This window comes from Gadus chalcogrammus, chromosome 20 (genome assembly GCF_026213295.1).
Source record: "Gadus chalcogrammus isolate NIFS_2021 chromosome 20, NIFS_Gcha_1.0, whole genome shotgun sequence".
Lineage (NCBI taxonomy): Eukaryota > Metazoa > Chordata > Actinopteri > Gadiformes > Gadidae > Gadus > Gadus chalcogrammus.
In genome coordinates, this window is record NC_079431.1 from 9626573 (window position 1) to 9645951 (window position 19379).

The 19379-nt window shown below is 44.0% G+C and overlaps 1 protein-coding gene across 1 annotated transcript in view; it reads left to right on the forward strand.

Moving 5' to 3' along the window:
* The window catches only part of LOC130373762 (uncharacterized), a 43409-nt gene extending 26639 nt beyond the window's left edge, over window positions 1–16770 (forward strand). The window contains exons 3-11 of the mRNA XM_056580395.1: window positions 1529–1617; window positions 3530–3619; window positions 5506–5626; window positions 6247–6380; window positions 6692–6894; window positions 11435–11544; window positions 11876–12017; window positions 12371–14570; window positions 15985–16770. Coding sequence (XP_056436370.1) covers window positions 1529–1617; window positions 3530–3619; window positions 5506–5626; window positions 6247–6380; window positions 6692–6894; window positions 11435–11544; window positions 11876–12017; window positions 12371–14570; window positions 15985–16092 — 3197 coding nt within the window. The 3' untranslated portion in view covers window positions 16093–16770. The remainder of the gene's footprint in view (window positions 1–1528; window positions 1618–3529; window positions 3620–5505; window positions 5627–6246; window positions 6381–6691; window positions 6895–11434; window positions 11545–11875; window positions 12018–12370; window positions 14571–15984) is intronic.
* The last annotated feature ends 2609 nt before the right edge of the window (window positions 16771–19379 follow it).

Consider the following 19379-nt stretch of genomic DNA (forward strand, 5'->3'; position numbering starts at 1 on the left):
ACCCAGATATGACCATTTTAGGTTATTAGTCATTTACCAGTGGACTCAACACTGCCATTTGCACATGCACGTACGCAAGCACACACACACGAACACACACACACACACACACATACAAACACGTACACAAAATTGACACACACACACACACACACATGAACACACAAGCAGGCACTTTAGGGAAGCAATTACTCCAACATGGAGGTTACTAAATTTTTTGGAGGTTTTATTGCAATAATAGCGCTGTTTTATTGTTGAAAGATTGTGGAATAGAGCCTAAGTAGAATAAAAAGCATGAATACAGAAGATATTATTGTTTAGAATACGTTGTTATGAAACAATACTAGGATTGAGTTGGATGGGGTGGTGGTTACGCTACTAGGGCTCATGCTTTGGGGAATGGGAATTTCCCTTTTTTCTGTTGTTGACTCCAGTACCTCACAGTTTGTAAAAAAAAAAAGTATTATAACAAAATGTCGGTCAGAAGAACGGTTTCCTGAATCCTCTGTTCCCCTGCTACTGGAAAAAGCTCTTCAACCATCAGCCAGATCATTGGACAGATCGTTTACAGAATAAAGAAATGCACATATATATATATATATGTGTGCACAGTATATGCAGTTTTATTTTTTATGTAGAAGGGAGTGAAGCAATATACATTACTCAAATCACATGCCTCAGTGTGTGCGTACGTGTGTTTGTGTGTGCGTGTGCGTGTGTGTGTGTGTGTGTGTGTGCGTGTGTGTGCGTGTGTGTGTGTGTGTGTGTGTGTGTATAGCACAAGGGAGCAGGGGGATGATGAAGAGGGAGTACAACATGCATCAACTGGTGTCTGCTGTTTGTGTGTGTCTGTGGAGTCCTTGGTCTTGTGCTCGCGTTGACGTCACCCTTGTAGATTAGCGTCTGTGTGTGTGTGTGTGTGTGTGTGTGTATGGCTGTGTTTTCTGTAGACGGCAAAACTGAACGGTTTGACGCGGGAGGCGTGACATCATGAAAGTGAAGGCCAGGAAATGAGAGGGTGACGACGATTGAGTGTTTACATGAAGCAGGTGTGGGTGGGGGAGGAGAGGGGGGAGGAGGGGAGGCGGGGGGGGCGGAGGGCGATAAGGGAGATAAACAGCCCGTCAGGGTTGGCTGACGGTACAGCGCCGTGATTGGACGAATTCAGTGAGGAGCAGGAAGCAAGAAAAAATCACAGACAGTGACGAAAAGAAATTGGGTGCATGTGGCGGAGACAACAGGTGTTTAGATAATCCCATCTATCTCATAGCCTTCATCACACCACCCCTCTTCACACACACACAAACACACGTGCGTACACACACACCTACATATGCATATTCCATCGCCTCAAAAACAATGCACCTTTTGTAGAGAGGGGGTTACCTAAAGTCAAACGGGCAACGGCACATGGGAAATCCTGTGTAAAAAAAAAAGGGTTTTCGAAAGCGTATTCAAGTTTTCCCTCCCTCTATCTCCCCCTCCCTCACCCCCACCCCACTATCTCCTTCCTTTTTTAATCCTCCAGCCACCATGAAGAAGCACAATGGCCCGAATGGACAGGGCCGGAATGGCCTGGACGTCGCCGCCCTATCTGAGGGCGATCTCCTGCTCCAGGTAACCCCTCCACGCGCACACACACACACACACACACACACACACACACACACACACACACACACACACACACACACACACACACACACACACACACACACACACACACACACACACACACACACACACACACACACACACGCACACAAACACACACAGATGAGGGGTGGGGTTTTATTCTCGATTTCATCATGCTTCTCATAATGAGAAAATGCAATATTATATACATATATTACTAAGCAGGTGCTGGGTGGCTGCTATTGGCTAACTCAACACTCACACTCGGCTGCATACAGACAATTGTACAGAAAAGGTGTGAAAGTACTTGAAATCATCATGTATTTATTCTGGTCTGAGGCAGGTCCCAACTCATATTGATATTATTCAACTGCGGGTAGCATACTTTGCCCTATTCCGCTTCCTTACAGTTGAGGCAAATGTGGCACATTGGACCGATTATGCGTCCATGTCACGTGTACAAAATACACACGGTGTCCTGAGGAGGGCCATTGCAAAAACCAGTTCAGCTTGGTTTTGGCTTTGGGTGTAACTTTGCTTCCTCTATAGATTGCCAGGTTGGGAAACACAATTGTCGTAAAAAAACACCAAAAAACAAAAACAGGACTGAAAGGTTTCACAACTGTTACAACTGGTTCTTCCCACCGTAATCTAAGCAATCACCTCCAAACTACACTTTACATTATCCTGTTTGACAGGTACCGGAGGGCCATCTCGTAAAGCCGGCTGCTGCGATGGACACACCAATGGACTCTGATATCTGTGCATCAAATTCCATTCTAAATAATATTTATTTTTCTCTTTTTTTGTTTGCATATTTTTTCGTTTTTGTTTTTATATATATAGATAAATCTAATCTAAAACCAAATATAAACCAAAGCTATGTCTGGTCTAGTCTACATATAGGCTGCTTATATTAAAGTAAACACTATATCTATGTTTAATTAAAACAAAAGAAAGATAAACCTGTATACACTAATGTAGCTCGCTAGCTTCTAGCTGGCAGATGTGCTATGAAACCAGTGGGGCCCTTGTTGTTTATTTGCGCGCTAATCTACCGGGCAGTCACGGCTTGATCCATACACCTCCGCTCATCAGGAAGTTATGACAGGTGTAACATACTGCTTTGGTGCCACTTGCCAAGCGGGCCCGCCTTGGTCCGTGAGTTTTGACAAAAAGCTCTGTTCAGAGGACGGCGCGTTGTTGACTCACACTCATGTGTCAGGTGCATATTCTTTTGCTTTTTTTATTTTTTTTGACATTTGCCGATGAGTGGCATGTTTGGCTTTGCTCTCACACTGCTGAGCACAGTGGAGTCGTCAGCTGTCCTGGACAAAAGGCCCATGAGAAGCTGCCGTTAATGAAAGCCCTGCTGGAGGATAAACAAGAGTGTAGCGCGCCAGAGTTAACACCATGCAAACACAGCGTCTTCCACCAGGCGTTGTTCAATGACAATCTGGGTTAAGAAATAAGATCCAGAATGGCATTCGACCGATGGAGATTCATGTCATTGTTGTTGATGCGTTTTTTTGTTTTTTATTTTATTGTTGTGGTGGTTGCTTTTGTTGTTGCGTTAGAATGCAGGGTGTTTGTGTGCATGTGTGTTTGTGTGTTCATGTGTGCATAGCTGCTCGTTTGTGTGTGTGTGTGTGTGTGTGTGTGTGTGTGTGTGTGTGTGTGTGTGTGTGTGTGTGTGTGTGTGTGTGTGTGTGTGTGTGTGTGTGTGTGTGTGTGTGTGTGTGTGTGTGTGTGTGTGTGTGTGTGCGTTGGTTCACGTGTGCATAGCTTTGTGTGTGTGTGTGTGTATGTGGACATGCGTGCGCACGCAAAGCCTATAGTCTACTCTTATGCGTGCTCATCTGATCTACCTGTTTCTGTCTGTTTCCACATTCAGGCGTTGAACGGCTTCGTGATCGTGGTCACCGCTGAGGGATTGGTCTTCTACTCCTCTTCCACAATCCAAGACTACCTGGGCTTCCATCAGGTGAGAAGGGCAGGCCACACGCCACAACGTCGGGATGGGCTCACTGACCATGCATGGGTCTCTAAACCGTAGTGCAATGCTCACCATGGGATGATAGCAAAGAGGTAAAAGTGACACTCTTCCAAGTTGGAAGGGTAGTTGAGAATTCAGAAGTTAGATAGATGAAAGTAGTTTTTACTTTTCTCGGTCTGGATAGGTAAGATTAGTACAAATTCAAGTATGAAAATGTTATACTTTCTAATTAATAGGTGAAAATTGGGGCCAAATATTATTGAAAGAGTAAAAGTAGAATTGGGATAAGTCCAGATGTTTCATTCCTTACAAAGCAGGGATTCTGCAATGCTATCCCCTGTTATCTAGTCAAAATAGGCAAGTGTTGAGGGAAATGCCTTGTAGCCAATCTACAATCTCACTTTAATCTCTTTGTGGTAATTATTACAGGGGGCACAGCTCAATCACAAATGTATTTTTATTCCAAAGACAGGACAGGATCCAACATGTGTTCGTTCGTAGGGGTAGTCCATTATGAATACACAGTATGTTGTACTACGGCCCATGTGTTTGTAATTATCTCTGTCTTCTTTCATTATCTCTCCTGCATCTGCACTGCCACACAAAACCCACAATAACGTTGTTATGCAATCTTGGGGTTAGACCCTCTCTCTCTGTTGCGGTAATGTACACTGTGCACAGTGACCTACGTGATAGACACTTCCACTTTTGAAAGCAAGCACTAAATTATCCAGAAAATACAATTTCATGGTTCCTTGCGCCGTTTCTGAGTATAAAAGTCTCTCCCCAGCAACCTTTGTAATGCAGTGCGGTAAAAGTCTGTTTGAATAAGAATAAATTACAAAAATGTTGCAAAATAAAAGTTACGAAAAACTGTGTTGTTTAGTGAGAGCTATCAAAATGGCCGACAGGAGCGATAGCCCCTTGGTTCTTCTCATCTCACGAGGAAGGCTCTGCGTGATTCATGTGTCGGGCTTCACTCTGCTCTCTGCTGACAGCTGACCATGATGGTTCATTGTTAGTGGTCTGTGACAATCTCAAAGGAAGAAGCTGCTGCTCATGTTGTCTAACCCACACCAGATGCACCATCCGCCGCCAGTATAATCACCGCTCGACCAGACCGACGTGGCCAAGCCCCATCCCTAGTGTCCCTATAAAATCGGAACAAGTTTTGTCAAGTTAGTAATTTGTAACACAAAGCTATAAATTTGTAGTGTAAACATTTCAAGTGCTTGCTATTAGGCTTCAATGAAAAAATGTAACTCCCGCGAGCAAACCTTCCCATTTATATGGTCACAAGAAGAGCATTGTGCTTCACCTGGAGAAGGAAATATGTGTATGTGGCGACGCAATGCTTTTCTCATGGTTAAAAAATGCCGATCCTCTGCCAAACCACAAACCTCATAGAACCTCTTTCTCTTGAAATGGGCTGCGGCCTTTCAGGCTTCTGTATGTGTTTGACTTTGTCCTTGAAAACCTACACAAAGGGTGGGGAAGGAAGGGAGCTGGGTAGAACTTAAAGTATAGAGTACAAATGTGATATACATGAGCTTGTTGGTATCAAATAAGTTGGGATAGGAGAAGAGATTTTGAGTGAATGTCTTCAATCAATAGTTGCAAGAAGACAACCTTTGACAATGAGATGGTTCGCACAGAAAATAAATGCATGAATTACTCTCCGTTTGCCCCGAAGAGTACCCCTGGCTTGTGCTGAATGTAGCATGAACAATGTATAAATATATATGATTTATTATATACAACAATGGGGTTGGTATAATTAATGACGGATGACTTTAAAAGTGACAAATATGACAAATGCTAGATATTTCCCAGCCATGACAATGTGCTGTGTCGTCCTCCTGGACACTTTGCAGTCGGACGTGGTCCACCAGAGTGTGTACGATCTCATCCACACTGATGACCGGGGCATGTTCAGAGAGCAGCTTCACTTCGCTCTCAACCCCAAACTCTATGCAACCGAACAAGGTGGAGACGGTATGTTGAACTCTGGACCTTTTCCATCCTCCCACCACCACCACACACATATCCGTTCACAGAGTCACTTCTTCTTTCTCTGCAAAAAACCTTTGTATTCAAACTGACTACGGCCTAGCCGTTGCTTTTGATGAAAGCGATTGTAGAATAATGTCATAATGAAACCCCTTGTATTGCTTGATTTCCTGTCGGCTCCACCTGACCTCGACATCATAGCTCCCTTGTGTCTACCATTATCCACCCCTATTTTCCACCAAAACAAAAACAAAAAAACACTCTGTTGATTATGCCATAGGTCCATAGAAAGGTTTTATTCTTCGATTAGAGGAGAATAAATGAGCAGAGCAGAGTTGATGGCTGCGGTGTAGTTTCATTTAAATTTGTTTTATGTTCCGTCTTTATTTTTATTAGGGTTCTTTTATTTGCTTTTGCTTTGCTTTTTATGCAGCATACCGTATCTTATTTGTTCTTATAAATAAAAATAAAAGCATCTAATCACCAAAAAAAACTCAACACAGATGGCAGGTGAATTAACAGCGGTGAACATGTCACCAGAGTTCATTGCGAATCATGAATCATACTTGTTATTGTGCTCCCCTCCCCCTGCCCCTGTCTGTTAGTGTCGGCCTTGCAGTGCAGCAGCGACCAGGTGAAGTATGACCCCGAGAGACTCCCCCCGGAGAACTCCTCCTTCCTGGAGCGGAGCTTCGTCTGCCGTTTCCGCTGTCTCCTGGACAACTCCTCTGGCTTCCTGGTAGGTGCAAGAGGCTCATTTGCATGGTGCCTGTGGTGAGACTGCCCGATAGCGGCAGTGGGAATTTTACTACCAGGTTATCACACACAGTGTGTCTGTATATGCAATATATGCATTTACATTATATCACCAAAATGTTATTTTCTTTTGTTCAAAATTGGAATGCATGGATGCTGTACTTTATATTCCAATCTTGTATCCCAGTGTCTCATCATGTGCAGCCTAACAATAGAGAAAGTGTCGAGACCAGATCCGAGGAGGAAGAGCCGTCTTTGACTGATATGCGCGCTCCTCCTCCTCCTCCTCTCCAGGCTTTGAAATTCCAAGGGCGCCTGAAGTACCTCCACGGCCAGAGCATGATGGGCGAGGATGGCTCGCGGGTCCAGTCTCAGCTAGCCCTGTTCAGCATCGCCGTCCCCGTCCAGACTCCATCCATCCTGGAGATCAGGACCAAAACACTCATCTTCCAGACCAAGCACCAGCTGGACTTCACCCCGATGGGCATCGACAACAGGTGACACTATAGTTGTATTCAACTGTGTGCTTTGGACTGACTATACTCACTACAAACACCACAAACTATTCACAGACACAGCAGCCGATACAGCTGAGGCAATTGGTGTGGCTGATTGGACAAAATAAACGGCTAACAACAACAATGTTATTTAAAGGTGCCCTGTGTAAGATTCAGTAACCCCTTTCATGACTGACCCCTTTGGCCGTAAGTGACCTACACTACCTACAAAGGTGATTTAATCATAGCCGGTGACGTGCTTATTGACGGGTCCAATTCTCTGCAGCTAACAGCACAATAAAAGTTACTGGCTGAAGCTAGCTCTTCTCTGTATACTAGCACACTTGGGAGCGCTTAGACGACGCTTCCTTCCCGTTTTCCGGCAATGTAGCCCAGTTGAAATCAAATATAAATCATCCCACAGGCTATTTTACAGAGAGAGCTAGGGAAGATCTCATCTTCGAGGTTGATTTAAAGCCTATACATTGGCAATTACTTGAAAGCAATCAATGTTAAATCCTAGATGTAGTCACTATAAAATTATCTCTTTTGTGCTGGTTTTCAGGGGGCTTGACTACTGTGTGGGGTTACTTAAACATAAATTCTCAGACACAATGGTCTGTTGGGTATTTTACAGTCAGCCATTCAATGGAGTTTCTTCTCTCTGTGAACTTTATTAAAATTGTTTATTTAACAATCAAAGTTCCACTTATTTTTTTGCTTTGTTTGCCAATGCTATGCACATGGATTAAAGTTCTCCGTCGCTACGACGGATTTCCGTCATTTGGAGTTCACAGAGGCCACTTGTGAGATCAATGTAGATCCGAGGAGTTTTTTTTTGGGGGGGGGGGGGGGGTAATAGGTACTTTCTCGCATAAAAAAATATTAAAACTTAAGAAAGTGATGTATTAACAGCACTGAAGCGAGAATTAAAACAGCTTTTAGCAGCTTTACCGCTACCGCTGCCGCGAAATGCATTCTGGGAAACTTGCATACTGTATACTGCGGTGCAGTCGGTCTGCTGTATACTGCATACTGAATCCCACATTCTGTGGGGTGTTCCACAAAGCCGGTTTTATCACATAACCGGGTAAGTTAACCCAGGGTTTGCTGTAACCCTAGGTTTTCCGTTCCAAAAGGATCACGGTATGTTAGTTGCTATAGCAACATATGCTCTGAATCAAACCTGGTCGGACCAGGTTTTGCGCAGGTTAAGTTTGAAACATAACCCGGTTTTGGGTATTTCAACCGGCGTTCGCCGCAGATTTCATGTGTTCACAATGGCATGCCCTTTTGATGCGAGAACTGCTGATATCAGAGCGCAAATTATACGTGCAATCCACCGGGAGCGATTGATAAGACCACGGCTCGACATCTTGGCATATTGGATGACTTTTTGCTGGAGTGGAGAGATATAGATTCTCGCGCAAATCTTTAATATATTTAAATAGCCTTACATAGCCAACACTACCAATCGAGGACCTGGCCTCAGTTCACTCCAGACTATTTGCGTAGCCCTCCGTTTTTTTCAAATGGTAGTTTTATCTAGGCTATAATGCTGGAGATGCTGAGCACATCACAGTCGTTTCAGATGACCCATCCAAGATTTGTATCGGCCTCCTATCATACAAAGAGCAATATTGTCTGAGTACTATGCCGAGAGGCATTTACAACATAAAGTATAAAATAGTCCTAACGGACTTGCATCCACTGGAGAATGTTCGATCGTAGCCGGCGGCTTCATTACAAGCACTGATCCATCTTGATCTGTGAAGTTGATGAATTGTCACTTTTAGGTTTTCTACCCAGTTACCAAAAAAAGAAACATTTGGAATAGTATGCGCTGTGGCAAGCACACGGTTTGCATGCGTTACTTCGAAGGCAAAAAAAATGGCTTATTTAAATTTATACCAATACGATGGTGGGAAAAGCTTACCAGTTTGTATGTTTTTTATACTTCATTTTTATACTTGATCCTCTGACCGCTTGGAAGCAATCGGAGTACATATTGTTTTAGAAGAAAGGGGTTATGTGGTAGGATCTTTAAGAATGCTTAACTGGGATATTTATATATTCATGGCTCAAATATTAAGGATCATGCTTTTGACGTGTAACTAACGCATTTACGCGGTCAGCGATCTGCTGCCAGGCTTTGGTTCTCCGGGTTCCAGAGGTTTTAGCGTTCCCTTTTCTTGTGATAATGTCCTTCTCCTCGTCATAGCTCTCCAGGAGAACCTGGAGTTCCATTTCATTGAAATAAGCGGCCCGTTTCGCCATATCGATCAGGGTTTCCATGATCCATACATCACGTCTTTTTAAGTTTGGCGTGGACGCGCACAACCCTGTGTTAACCAACCCCGAGTTGATTGAACTAATGCATAACCGCTGCTGTGGAACCGAAAACTCTGGGTTGGTCGGCACAGGGTCAATCAACCTAGAGTTCAGCGTTAACTCAGTGTTTGTTAAACCTCCGTTCGTGGAACACCCCTCTGTATGCAGTATACAGTACATACTGCGCAGTATGTAGTCGGCAGTACGGTAGTATGCAGTTTCGAACATGGACATAATACACGCGTGTATTATGTCGTCATACGTCAACGCCGGTAAAATTGTCAAATTATATAGTGAGTATTTAAAAGGTCTACCGTTAAAATTGACTGAAAACACAAGCATTTTAATGTACATCCCGATTATATATTAAATATATATTCAATATATTATATACAAATGTATATATATACACACACCATTTTCCACTAAAACGTGCATTCGGTGTAACCAAGCTTCAAGCATATGGTTTTGTTGCCAAAAAGCAAAAAAAATGAGCCTTTTTGCAAAGTTGCACTTGTTGTTGCAATTGTTATTTAATTCTGGTGTTGTTTGTTTGATGCTTGTTCTGTTTGTTGTTCATTGTTTTAATAAGATAAATCCTGGTGCTGTTTGTTGTATTTTTTTATTTCTATTTTCTTATATATAAAAGGTTTGCTTGAAATAAAACATGTAATGAAAAGTTATGTAGATGCTTGATTTTTTTAGAGAGTAAAATATGAGACAAGCTTTGCAAAAAAAAAATTTTAGAGTCTAATTGAAAAGACAACAAAAAAATTGCAATAGATGCAAAAGAACAGCTGTTTAAAATCCTCCTCCTGTAAAACAGTATTGGTCGAGCATTTAAACGTGATGGCTGCATTTGGTGCTGACGTCTACATTTGTATTTCTTAAGCAGGTGTCAAGTAACCTAACCTGGAACATGTTTCACACACTGCACGTGACTTGGCTGTAGCGCGAATAAAATTTCAGTCAGAAGATTTTTTTTCACTTTAATCCCTGGCTATGCATGTTTGTGTAGTTATCTTGCTCCAGATAAAACAGTTAGAAGGTTTTAACCTTTTTGCATAGTGTGAAACGGTGCAGGTTTTCCCATAAAGCTGCAGCTGAACATAACAAGGTCCTGACTCATTTTGTTGGAAGACTCACTGAAAAAGTTTGACTCACATGCCGCAATGTCTATCCCTCGGTTTCCTGTTTCTGGCTTAAGATGCGTGTGTCTAATTTGAAGATATTTTTACCTTGTTACCCTGACCTGGGAAGAAAAAAGGAATGACCATGTTTCATTGAGTTCATCTACCAATTTGCTGACAAAATGTTTTGAGATTAACTTTGTTCCAATGATGTGAATGAAGTTTACTTAAGTGCACAGACAGCATCGCCCACAGTCTAGTCGCTGCAGAGCAATCCTATTACCCCCGATTACGTCTTGAATACTCCCATTCGACATCTGACCTAAATGACCATGAAATTGTGTTTTCCGTTGCGCAAGAAAAGAACCGTTGTCGGGTTTGTCATGTGTGTCACTAAAGTGAGCCTTGACGATAATTAAACACAGAGACAAAGAGAGTTGTGTTGAAGAAGTTCCTTCTCAGACCTAAAATACTGTACAGAGAGGACAGCACTGAGATGTGCTTTACTTTTTATCATAGCACTGGGTTGAAATTAGCTTTGGGTGACCAGAAGTCTCGTTTTCCTGTGACAGTCCCATTTTCTCGGGGCCTGTACCTGGTCGGAGCCGTCCCTGCTAATGTCCCAGGTTTAAAAATAGGATTGAGGTTGTTCATTGGTGTTCAATTATTGGCGATAGGCTTAGACGATTATCAAACAATCAAAAGTAATTATATATTTGTATTGAATGAAGTATTAGAATAAAGGAATGATGGCGCTTCACTATTTATGCATTGCATTTAACTTATTCCTCAATAATATTGAAGATGGGCTCAGCTTTTTCTTCATTTCCAAAGACATATGTTACACTTATTTTAAGAACTTAAGAAACTTTAATGGTAAATGTGCGTGACCATCTGATTAGTCAATATGTTAGTTAGTTATAAATGCTCTGTTTCACACACCAAAAGTTATGTATAACCTCTTCTTTGTTGAAGTAAATTTGTTTCACTAAGTCACCGATTACTTGAACTGTTTGTTCACTGAGGTTTATTTAATGCTAATGCTAACGCTAACTCCTGTTGCTCCCTCTTCATTGCAGGGGGAAGGTTGTTCTCGGCTACTCGGAGCTCGAGTTGTGTATGCGAGGCTCGGGGTACCAGTTCATCCATGCAGCTGACATGATGTACTGCGCAGACAACCACCTACGCAGTATGTTGGCACGCCACCCCTCAAAAACCTGAAATACCCATAAGTTTATATGAAATGCTAATGTGTGTGTTTCTGATAACGGAAATGTATTAGTACTGTCTTACTGTGTTTCAGCGTTGCACTTTAACTAGCATGATTGGCATACACTATTAGCAAATGCTAATTGTATATAACCTCAGCTATCTTTAAGGTTTAAAAAAAAACATATTCGCAAGTTTTTTTTGCAGTTAACCTTAGAGAGCACATGTGTAACAATGACTTGGAAATACAAAGAACCCGACATAGTAACAAACTTGCAACTTCATTTATTGGTGCTCCATCTGTGTTACAGTGATAAAGACAGGCGAGAGTGGGCTGTCTGTTTTCCGACTGCTGTCCAAATCGAGTGGCTGGGTGTGGGTGCAGGCCAACGCCAAGCTGGTGTACAAAGGAGGGAGACCGGACTTCATCATTGCACGCCAGAGAGCTTTAGTGTAAGTGTTGTGATCCCTTGATTACCCAATTCACCAGCTCTGCAGCCCTCATGCAAAATAACTTTACAGAATGCATTAGATACGGTTAGGGTTCGTGTTAGCACAAATAAACTTGGCTAAGGTGCATTAACTAAAGGATTAACACCTCCATATGTGGTGGGACCGAAACAAATGTTTATTTTACGCTAAACAAATTCCCCATATAAAATGACACGTACGATTCGATTTTAAGGGAGGTCTTAGAGTTTTTTCAGAACTTGAAATGACAAGAAATGCCTCCAAACCTGTTCCAACACGGAGCCTGCTCACGAACAGCGTTGCTCATTGTCACTTCCCTTCGCCTCATTCTCCAGCAATGCCGAGGGAGAGGAGCACCTCAGGCAGCGCCGGCTCCAGCTGCCCTTCAGCTTCACCACGGGGGAGGCCATGCTCTACGAGGTGGGCCCCAGCCTTGACGTCACGCAGATCGAGACCAGTCAAACCTTCACCAGCGGCCAGCAGGAGGAGGTGGGCGGCTTACTGGGCTGCTTCCTCAACCAGGACAAGAACGTCTATTTGCAGGACTCGGAGGCCCAGCTCCCGGTGGACCAGGTGTTCATGGAGAGCCGGGCGCTGGTCAACGTGCCCAGCGACCCTTGGCAGGCCCTGCGGCTGCAAGGGGACGACGGCGGGAACGTGATGATCAAGGAGGAGGGCGTCACTTCTGTGTCGGCCATGATCAACGCCCTGGAGGACTTTGTGGAGGGCGGGGAGCTGGTGTCGGCCCTGGAGGGGCTGGACGTGGACCCCGGCGAGCTGATGGAGTGGGAGAACACGCTCAAGAAGCTCAGTCAGGAGGAGAACGGCGACAACGCCAACCAGACCAAATACGAGCTGGAGAGCCTGCTCAGTAATGACATTTTTGCCTACGTGGACAATGTTTTGTTTAAGGAAATCGCAGAGGCTAATTTAAATACGAGCCAGTCTAGCTGCTTTTCGTCCGTCAACAATAATCAATCCGACCTCTTCGGTCAGAGGGCGCACTACTCTGGCTCCGGGGACACTTGTGACATGATGATGTTTCAGTCGCCTACTGTTGGCGCAAACGCTCTCTCCCACGCCAAGGGCCTCAGCCCTGCGGTGGCGCCGCAGCCCATGCACAACCGGCCGGCAAGCGTAGCGGCCAAAGGCTTGCCCCCACAAACCCCGGCGTTGTTTAACAGCACTCAGAAACTCTCCCATTATGGACCCGCCATCCCTGAGGCCGTCCCCCGGCTTTCCACCCCCACTCAGCTGCTCACAGACTTTTTCAACCCCTCCGTCAACCTCCCGGGCCTCAACCTTCCCAAGTTGCCGTTGGCCAGCAACGACCTGCGGACCTTTGATCCTTGTGGACAGGCGTCGATCAGCCACTATCAAGGGCTGGCCGGCAACGCGATGTCCAACCAGATGCTGTCCAACCAGACGCCGTCCAAGCAGACGCTGTCCAACCAGACGCTGGCAAACCAGATGCTCTCCAACCAGACGCTGTCCAACCAGACGCTGTCCAACCAGACGCTGTCCAACCAGACGCTGGCAAACCAGATGCTCTCCAACCAGACGCTGTCCAACCAGACGCTGTCCAACCAGACGCTGGCAAACCAGATGCTCTCCAACCAGACGCTGTCCAACCAGATGCTCTCCAACCAGATGCTCTCCAACCAGATGCTCTCCAACCACACGCTGCCCAACCAGACGCTGTCCACCACGACGCTGTCGCCCCAGTCCCTCCAGCCATGCCCCCTCACCGGAGGGCCCGCAGCCCCCATGGGGGCCAACGGACACTTTCTCCAGGGTTCCATTCAGCAACCGGCGGTCCACGTGGCACCCAACGTGGTGGCCCCTGCGCCGTCCAACCTCCCTCACAATGACTTTTCCATGCCGGCCAATCCCAGCGAAAACAGCGCTCTCTTTACTGGCAACTGCATGGTGCAGGGCGGCGCCCCATTTCAAACACACAGCAACCACAGAGCACCGCAATGGCAGCCGGACCTCCAGCGCCAGCATCAGCCTCTAGCCCATGCCAGCGTGGCTCAGAATTCACACACACTGCCAGCTGGCAGCCACAGCCAAGCCTTTGAGAGCCAGCGACTCGCTGGCCTCTGGGCACCGAACTATAACGGAATGAACCAGCCTCCTCCGCACCGAGGCCTGGCCGGCCCCCTGCGGACCAATCCCAGCAGCTGCATGCTGGACAAGCCCTTGCACCCGCCTCCCGCCACACACACCCTCGGCCACCCTCACCCCCACACCAACGGCAACCTGGCCAGCGCCAACGGCACGGGGCTCGTCCCCGCCATGCCGCTGTGCCAGAGGGGCAACGAGGCCCCGGCTCTGCACCAGAGCCCTCCGAAGGGCTACGTCCAATGGGGCCAGGGCCAAGGCATGCCCCCGATGGGCACCGCCGCCACGGGCCAGGAGAACGCCGCCTTTGGCGCGACGCCGCGGCAGCTGCTGCTGGCTAACATTTCCTCGGGCGCGCCAGACGATATGGCAGCCATGCCGCATTACCTGGACGGCAACAAACACACACAGGTGAGCCTGCCGCCGCCGCCGCACGTCGTCCTGTTTTGTACACTCTAGGTGAGACCTGTATTTGAGATTGTGCAAGCTGTGGGGAAACTTTGGCTTCACACAACAAACTTGAGGATTCAGTGTAAAAAAAGCGTATAGAAGCGGTTTTTCAGACATGAGCTGGGGTTTCTGGACCTTGAACATCGTCTCTCCTTAAAAAATGTACACAATCTCGTTAAAGTCAACATTCTACCTAGATAATGCTATGAATGAAATGAAATGGATGATGGTCTGCAAATCAGTATACTATGAGCTAAAGGTACGAACACACCAAACGCGTACCCGCGTAAAGATTTACGCGCGTAACGCAGCTAAAATGTTGCTTGACCATTTTGTGTCAAAAATGGTCCTACGCAGCTACGCGCCTACACGCCTACGCTCCTACGCGCCTAGATGAGTCCATGTCCATGCAAGTGAACGGAGCGTTCCCTCTTCGTCATAACTATCAAACCAAACATCCTTCACATTCACCGAGCGAACATTACGAAAGTAAAATGCACATTTCTCGCTAAAAATGTTTCCATAAACGCATTTAATGGCGTAACTATGTTACTATTTCCACCCAGAATAAAGAAAGTTGTCGGCCGTGGCTGCGCTGGAGTCCGAGGTAGGAAACCCAAACGCCGCCGTGTTTGGGTGATAGAGTTTAGATCGGGTTAGATTAAATAATCTCGGATATAAATAACAATAATCGGGTTAAATAACTTCACATGGTGTGTCTGGTGTGTTTCCAGCATTCGTAGTGTTGATCAGCAGATATATAGTCCGCCAAGACGTTGAGGTTGCTTAGTAACCAGAGACTCTGTCCATGCAAGTGAACGGAGCGTTCCCTCTTCGTCATAACTATCAAACCAAACATCCTTCACATTCACCGAGCGAACATTATGAAGGTAAAATGCACATTTCTCGCTAAAAATGTTTCCATAAAAGCATTTAATGGCGTAACTATGTTACTATTTCCACACAGAATAAAGAAAGATGTCGGCCGTATGCTTCTGTCCAAGCTCACTACTCTCTGCCAGTGACGTCGGGTCAAGCTCAACGCTGATTGGGCAACGCGGCTAATCGTCATGCGTAAGAGCGTAAAAGGTTCAATTTTTTGAACTCCTCGCGTACGCGCGTATATGTACGCGCGTATATGTACGCGGCTCATACGCGGCTAACGCGGGTAAAATGTTGCTTTAGCGCATGTAACGCGTGTACGCAGCTCATACGCGCGTAAACCAATGGTTCCCTACGGAAAAATTGCCGATTTTATACGCGTCGTACGCGGGATACGCGTTTGGTGTGTTCGTACCTTAAGACAGAGGATAGCAACTTAACTCCATATTTTGCCCCTCTCTTACTAAACACTCACTTTGTTCTCCCAAAATAGATGCTGAGCCTCCCTACTGAAGACAACGATCTGCTCGCCATACCTCCCCTCGTCGATGGAAATATTTACTTTTCCGATCAGTCACAACTCAACTGTTGCAACTTCTGAGTTTGAAACGCATCCTCTCCTTAAACCACAGCGAGGGCGAGCGAGGGCATGGATAACGTTTACTTAACAAAGCCCTTATCAGTGCTGGGCCACGCCGCTTCAGATGTGATCATCAAAAAAATGTTATCCTTATAATTAATATTATGTACTGTATAAAAAAAGAGCAGTAGCCAGTGTGCCTTGAGTAATAATGAAGTATGAAGCCACAAGTGCATTTATTAAGGAAGGAACTTGAGCCAGCTAGGGACATTGGCTAAGTTCCTCCTCTTTACCAAAGGACTTCAGTTTTAAAGGCAATCCGGAAGGTCGTCTATTTTTCTCTAATCCTAAAGGACTAAAGTCACCCATGGATAATAACACCCCTCACGTTTTAAATGCATGAAATGCATTTAAAGAGGATGAGAAATTTATCTTGCTTTTTTTCAAGAAAACAATAAGAATTTCATTCCAAAATGGCCTCTCTAAAATGTACAAAGTGCCACATCTGCTAATACCAAATGGTGGCTTTCATTTAATTGAACACTCGTGAGTATCACGAAACATGTTGATCTAAAGATCCCACCTAGCTGACAAATAAGTGTAACCCCTTACACACAAAAAAAAGATAGTGCCTTTGTTTTTGTTTTTTTCTCCTTGCCCCACTGTATATATAGCATTTTGGAATGAAACACTTACACAGGATTTATATCTTTGTTAAAAGTCTAATTTGTGGAATCTTTATTTGTGTCTTTTTATTGTCAGTGTCCTGAACATCCTAATTGTCTGTTGTGTTTGTGTCAATGAGTAACCTTGCACTTGATCTATATACAATAAGAAGCAGCATAAGAAACAAAGTGTGTGTCTGGTAAAAATACAATTAACAACTATACTTTGTTTCATATTTAGTCCGGTTTTGGCTTGATTAATTGTATCCACCGACATGCACAAAATGCTTTTTTTGTGTGATACATGTTTTTATAAAAAAAAAAGGAAATGTAATTCTGGTTTATGTGCTGTAGATGAAATGTTTCAGAAAAGTTAATTTGGGATGCACTGATAACTGTTTGTACGTGCTATCTCTAGCCAGATAAAGGCGATCAGTATATTACAATTTTCTCAAACACTAAAATGTGAGACCAAATATTAATTCGCCCCAAAATCAAAGTATCAAAGCTTGATGTTTCTCGCATTTGTAGACGGAAGCATCCTAGATTTCCATAAAAGAGTCAAAAACATAATGTAGCTTCAAACTAACTAGTCTTAGTTTGTATTGCTCCCTAAGTCAGTATTGGTATCATGTATCCCAAGTGGCAACTATAGTCATGTTATTTATTTACCTACAATGCTTCTCAATACTAATTTGGTATTATATACCCACACTGAGCCTTATAGGACTATGTAACCCCACACCTTTTTGCTTATGCTTTTCTTGCCTTTGAAACTGGCATGGAAAGTGACAAGTCGAAGACATCTCAACAGAGCTGTCCATTATTTCGACCGTATAAATAATGGAAGCTTTAAAAACGAACAGCGTATGTCGGTAGATAAATGAATCGATCTGTATGAGTGCCTTGTATTGCCCACATTTTTGGCATGTGATTGCCAATGAGATAGACCCCAACCCCTCCTCCCTATTTTGTGCCTCTCAAAACAGGAGAGCAGATCAATGTGACCTCTTTTCTTCTGACCTACTTGCTCATTGTGCTTGATGGCAAGGAGTCAGCGCAAGACAAACCAGTGGGCTGAAACCCCTCATAACATAACCCCCACGTAGCTGTTATTGTTTTGTTTTGTTCATATGGTCAGCGTGCCGAATTGTTTAAAAACTACAAAATGTCTTTGATATTCAGTTTGAACGTGACGTTGGTGCATTGTTCTGACTGTGCCCCGTGCTATAGCCATTATAACATGGAAAACTGGGGAATTATTGTGCTATTCACGCTGAGTTTTTATGCATTCGTTTTCTATGTTTCTGTATCTGCTAAAATCTACAGTAACCTTTCCTTTGTGAACCACCATCCCTCCCCCCCCCCCCCGACAGTTATACAGTTTATTATATAGACCACTTGTATTTAGCCAACTATACATTAGACTATGTAACATACTATACCGAAAATAACCATGCCTTTTGACAATTGTTTAATTCTTTTTTCATATTAAATATATTTGCAATGATTTGCATTATGCTACCATGTGCACTTGTGTTTCGTTTAAATGTTATGAATGAATCACAGGGTAATTTCATGGCTCTAACCCAATTAAAGCACCACTGTCAATTCCAGACTTCCAGGTATATATACTAAACCAAGCCTTATTGCCATGAAAGGTTTTGATAGTTAATTAAAAACGATAGTTGATGGCTCAGTAAATCCTAAAGTAATCCAGCTGCTCGATGCAATAAACATTAGGATCACTAGGGGGCGCCGAGGTTATTTTGATTATCTAGTAAGCCCTTTTTCCACTTACAACTATGTAAAACTAAAACTAAGTAAACTAAGTAAACATAAATGGTTTCGAAATTAACGACAAATATGATTACACAAAAGGGACCCTGGAATAATTGTTGTTCTGAAATCTTAAAACCATCATGGCCAATTGAACATCACTTATTCATAGGAAGCAACAATCAGTCATCGTGAATCAGACTGTGATACATGAGTCCTCAGTGAATCAGCACACTTAAAACAAAGTTTGAACCTGCAACCATTTCCCTTCTCATTGTATACCGTGTGTGTAATGCCGTGAGCTCATCTACAGAGTATGACATTGATTTCAACACTGCGTTCTTCAAAGTCCATCACACAAAGAGAGAGATTTTACAGAGCATGCTGGCAAGATATCACTATTAAAAGAGTTCAAATGTGTCTCAGTATTGTTAGTATTATCAATTGGAAAATTCCTTTTGGTATAAGAAGTTTCAAGGTCAGGGTTAAACTGTCTTGTGACTCAGTTTGTGAAGGTTCACATTTTCTGAAGCTACCAGTTATTTTCTTAAAACTGTATTTTATCTTTCTTATGAAATAACATTATGTGCTTATATAATGCTTTTTCCAAACCAAACTAGGACGGAAGCCAGAGTTTAAATTATCCCTTACAAAAGCCACAAGTCCTAGACATGGATATTTTTCTCTCTTTTTCTTTTTTCTTTACTTGATTATTTCCAAAGTAAGCCTCTCTTTTAGGTGGGGGCAGGGGGGCTGGGAAGTGCTTGCGTGCAAGCATTATATTATAGACCACTGTTGTAAGATTGACTTTATGTTCCGCTGTAGTTTTTTCCATGTTAAGGCAATGCAAACATCTAATAGAAA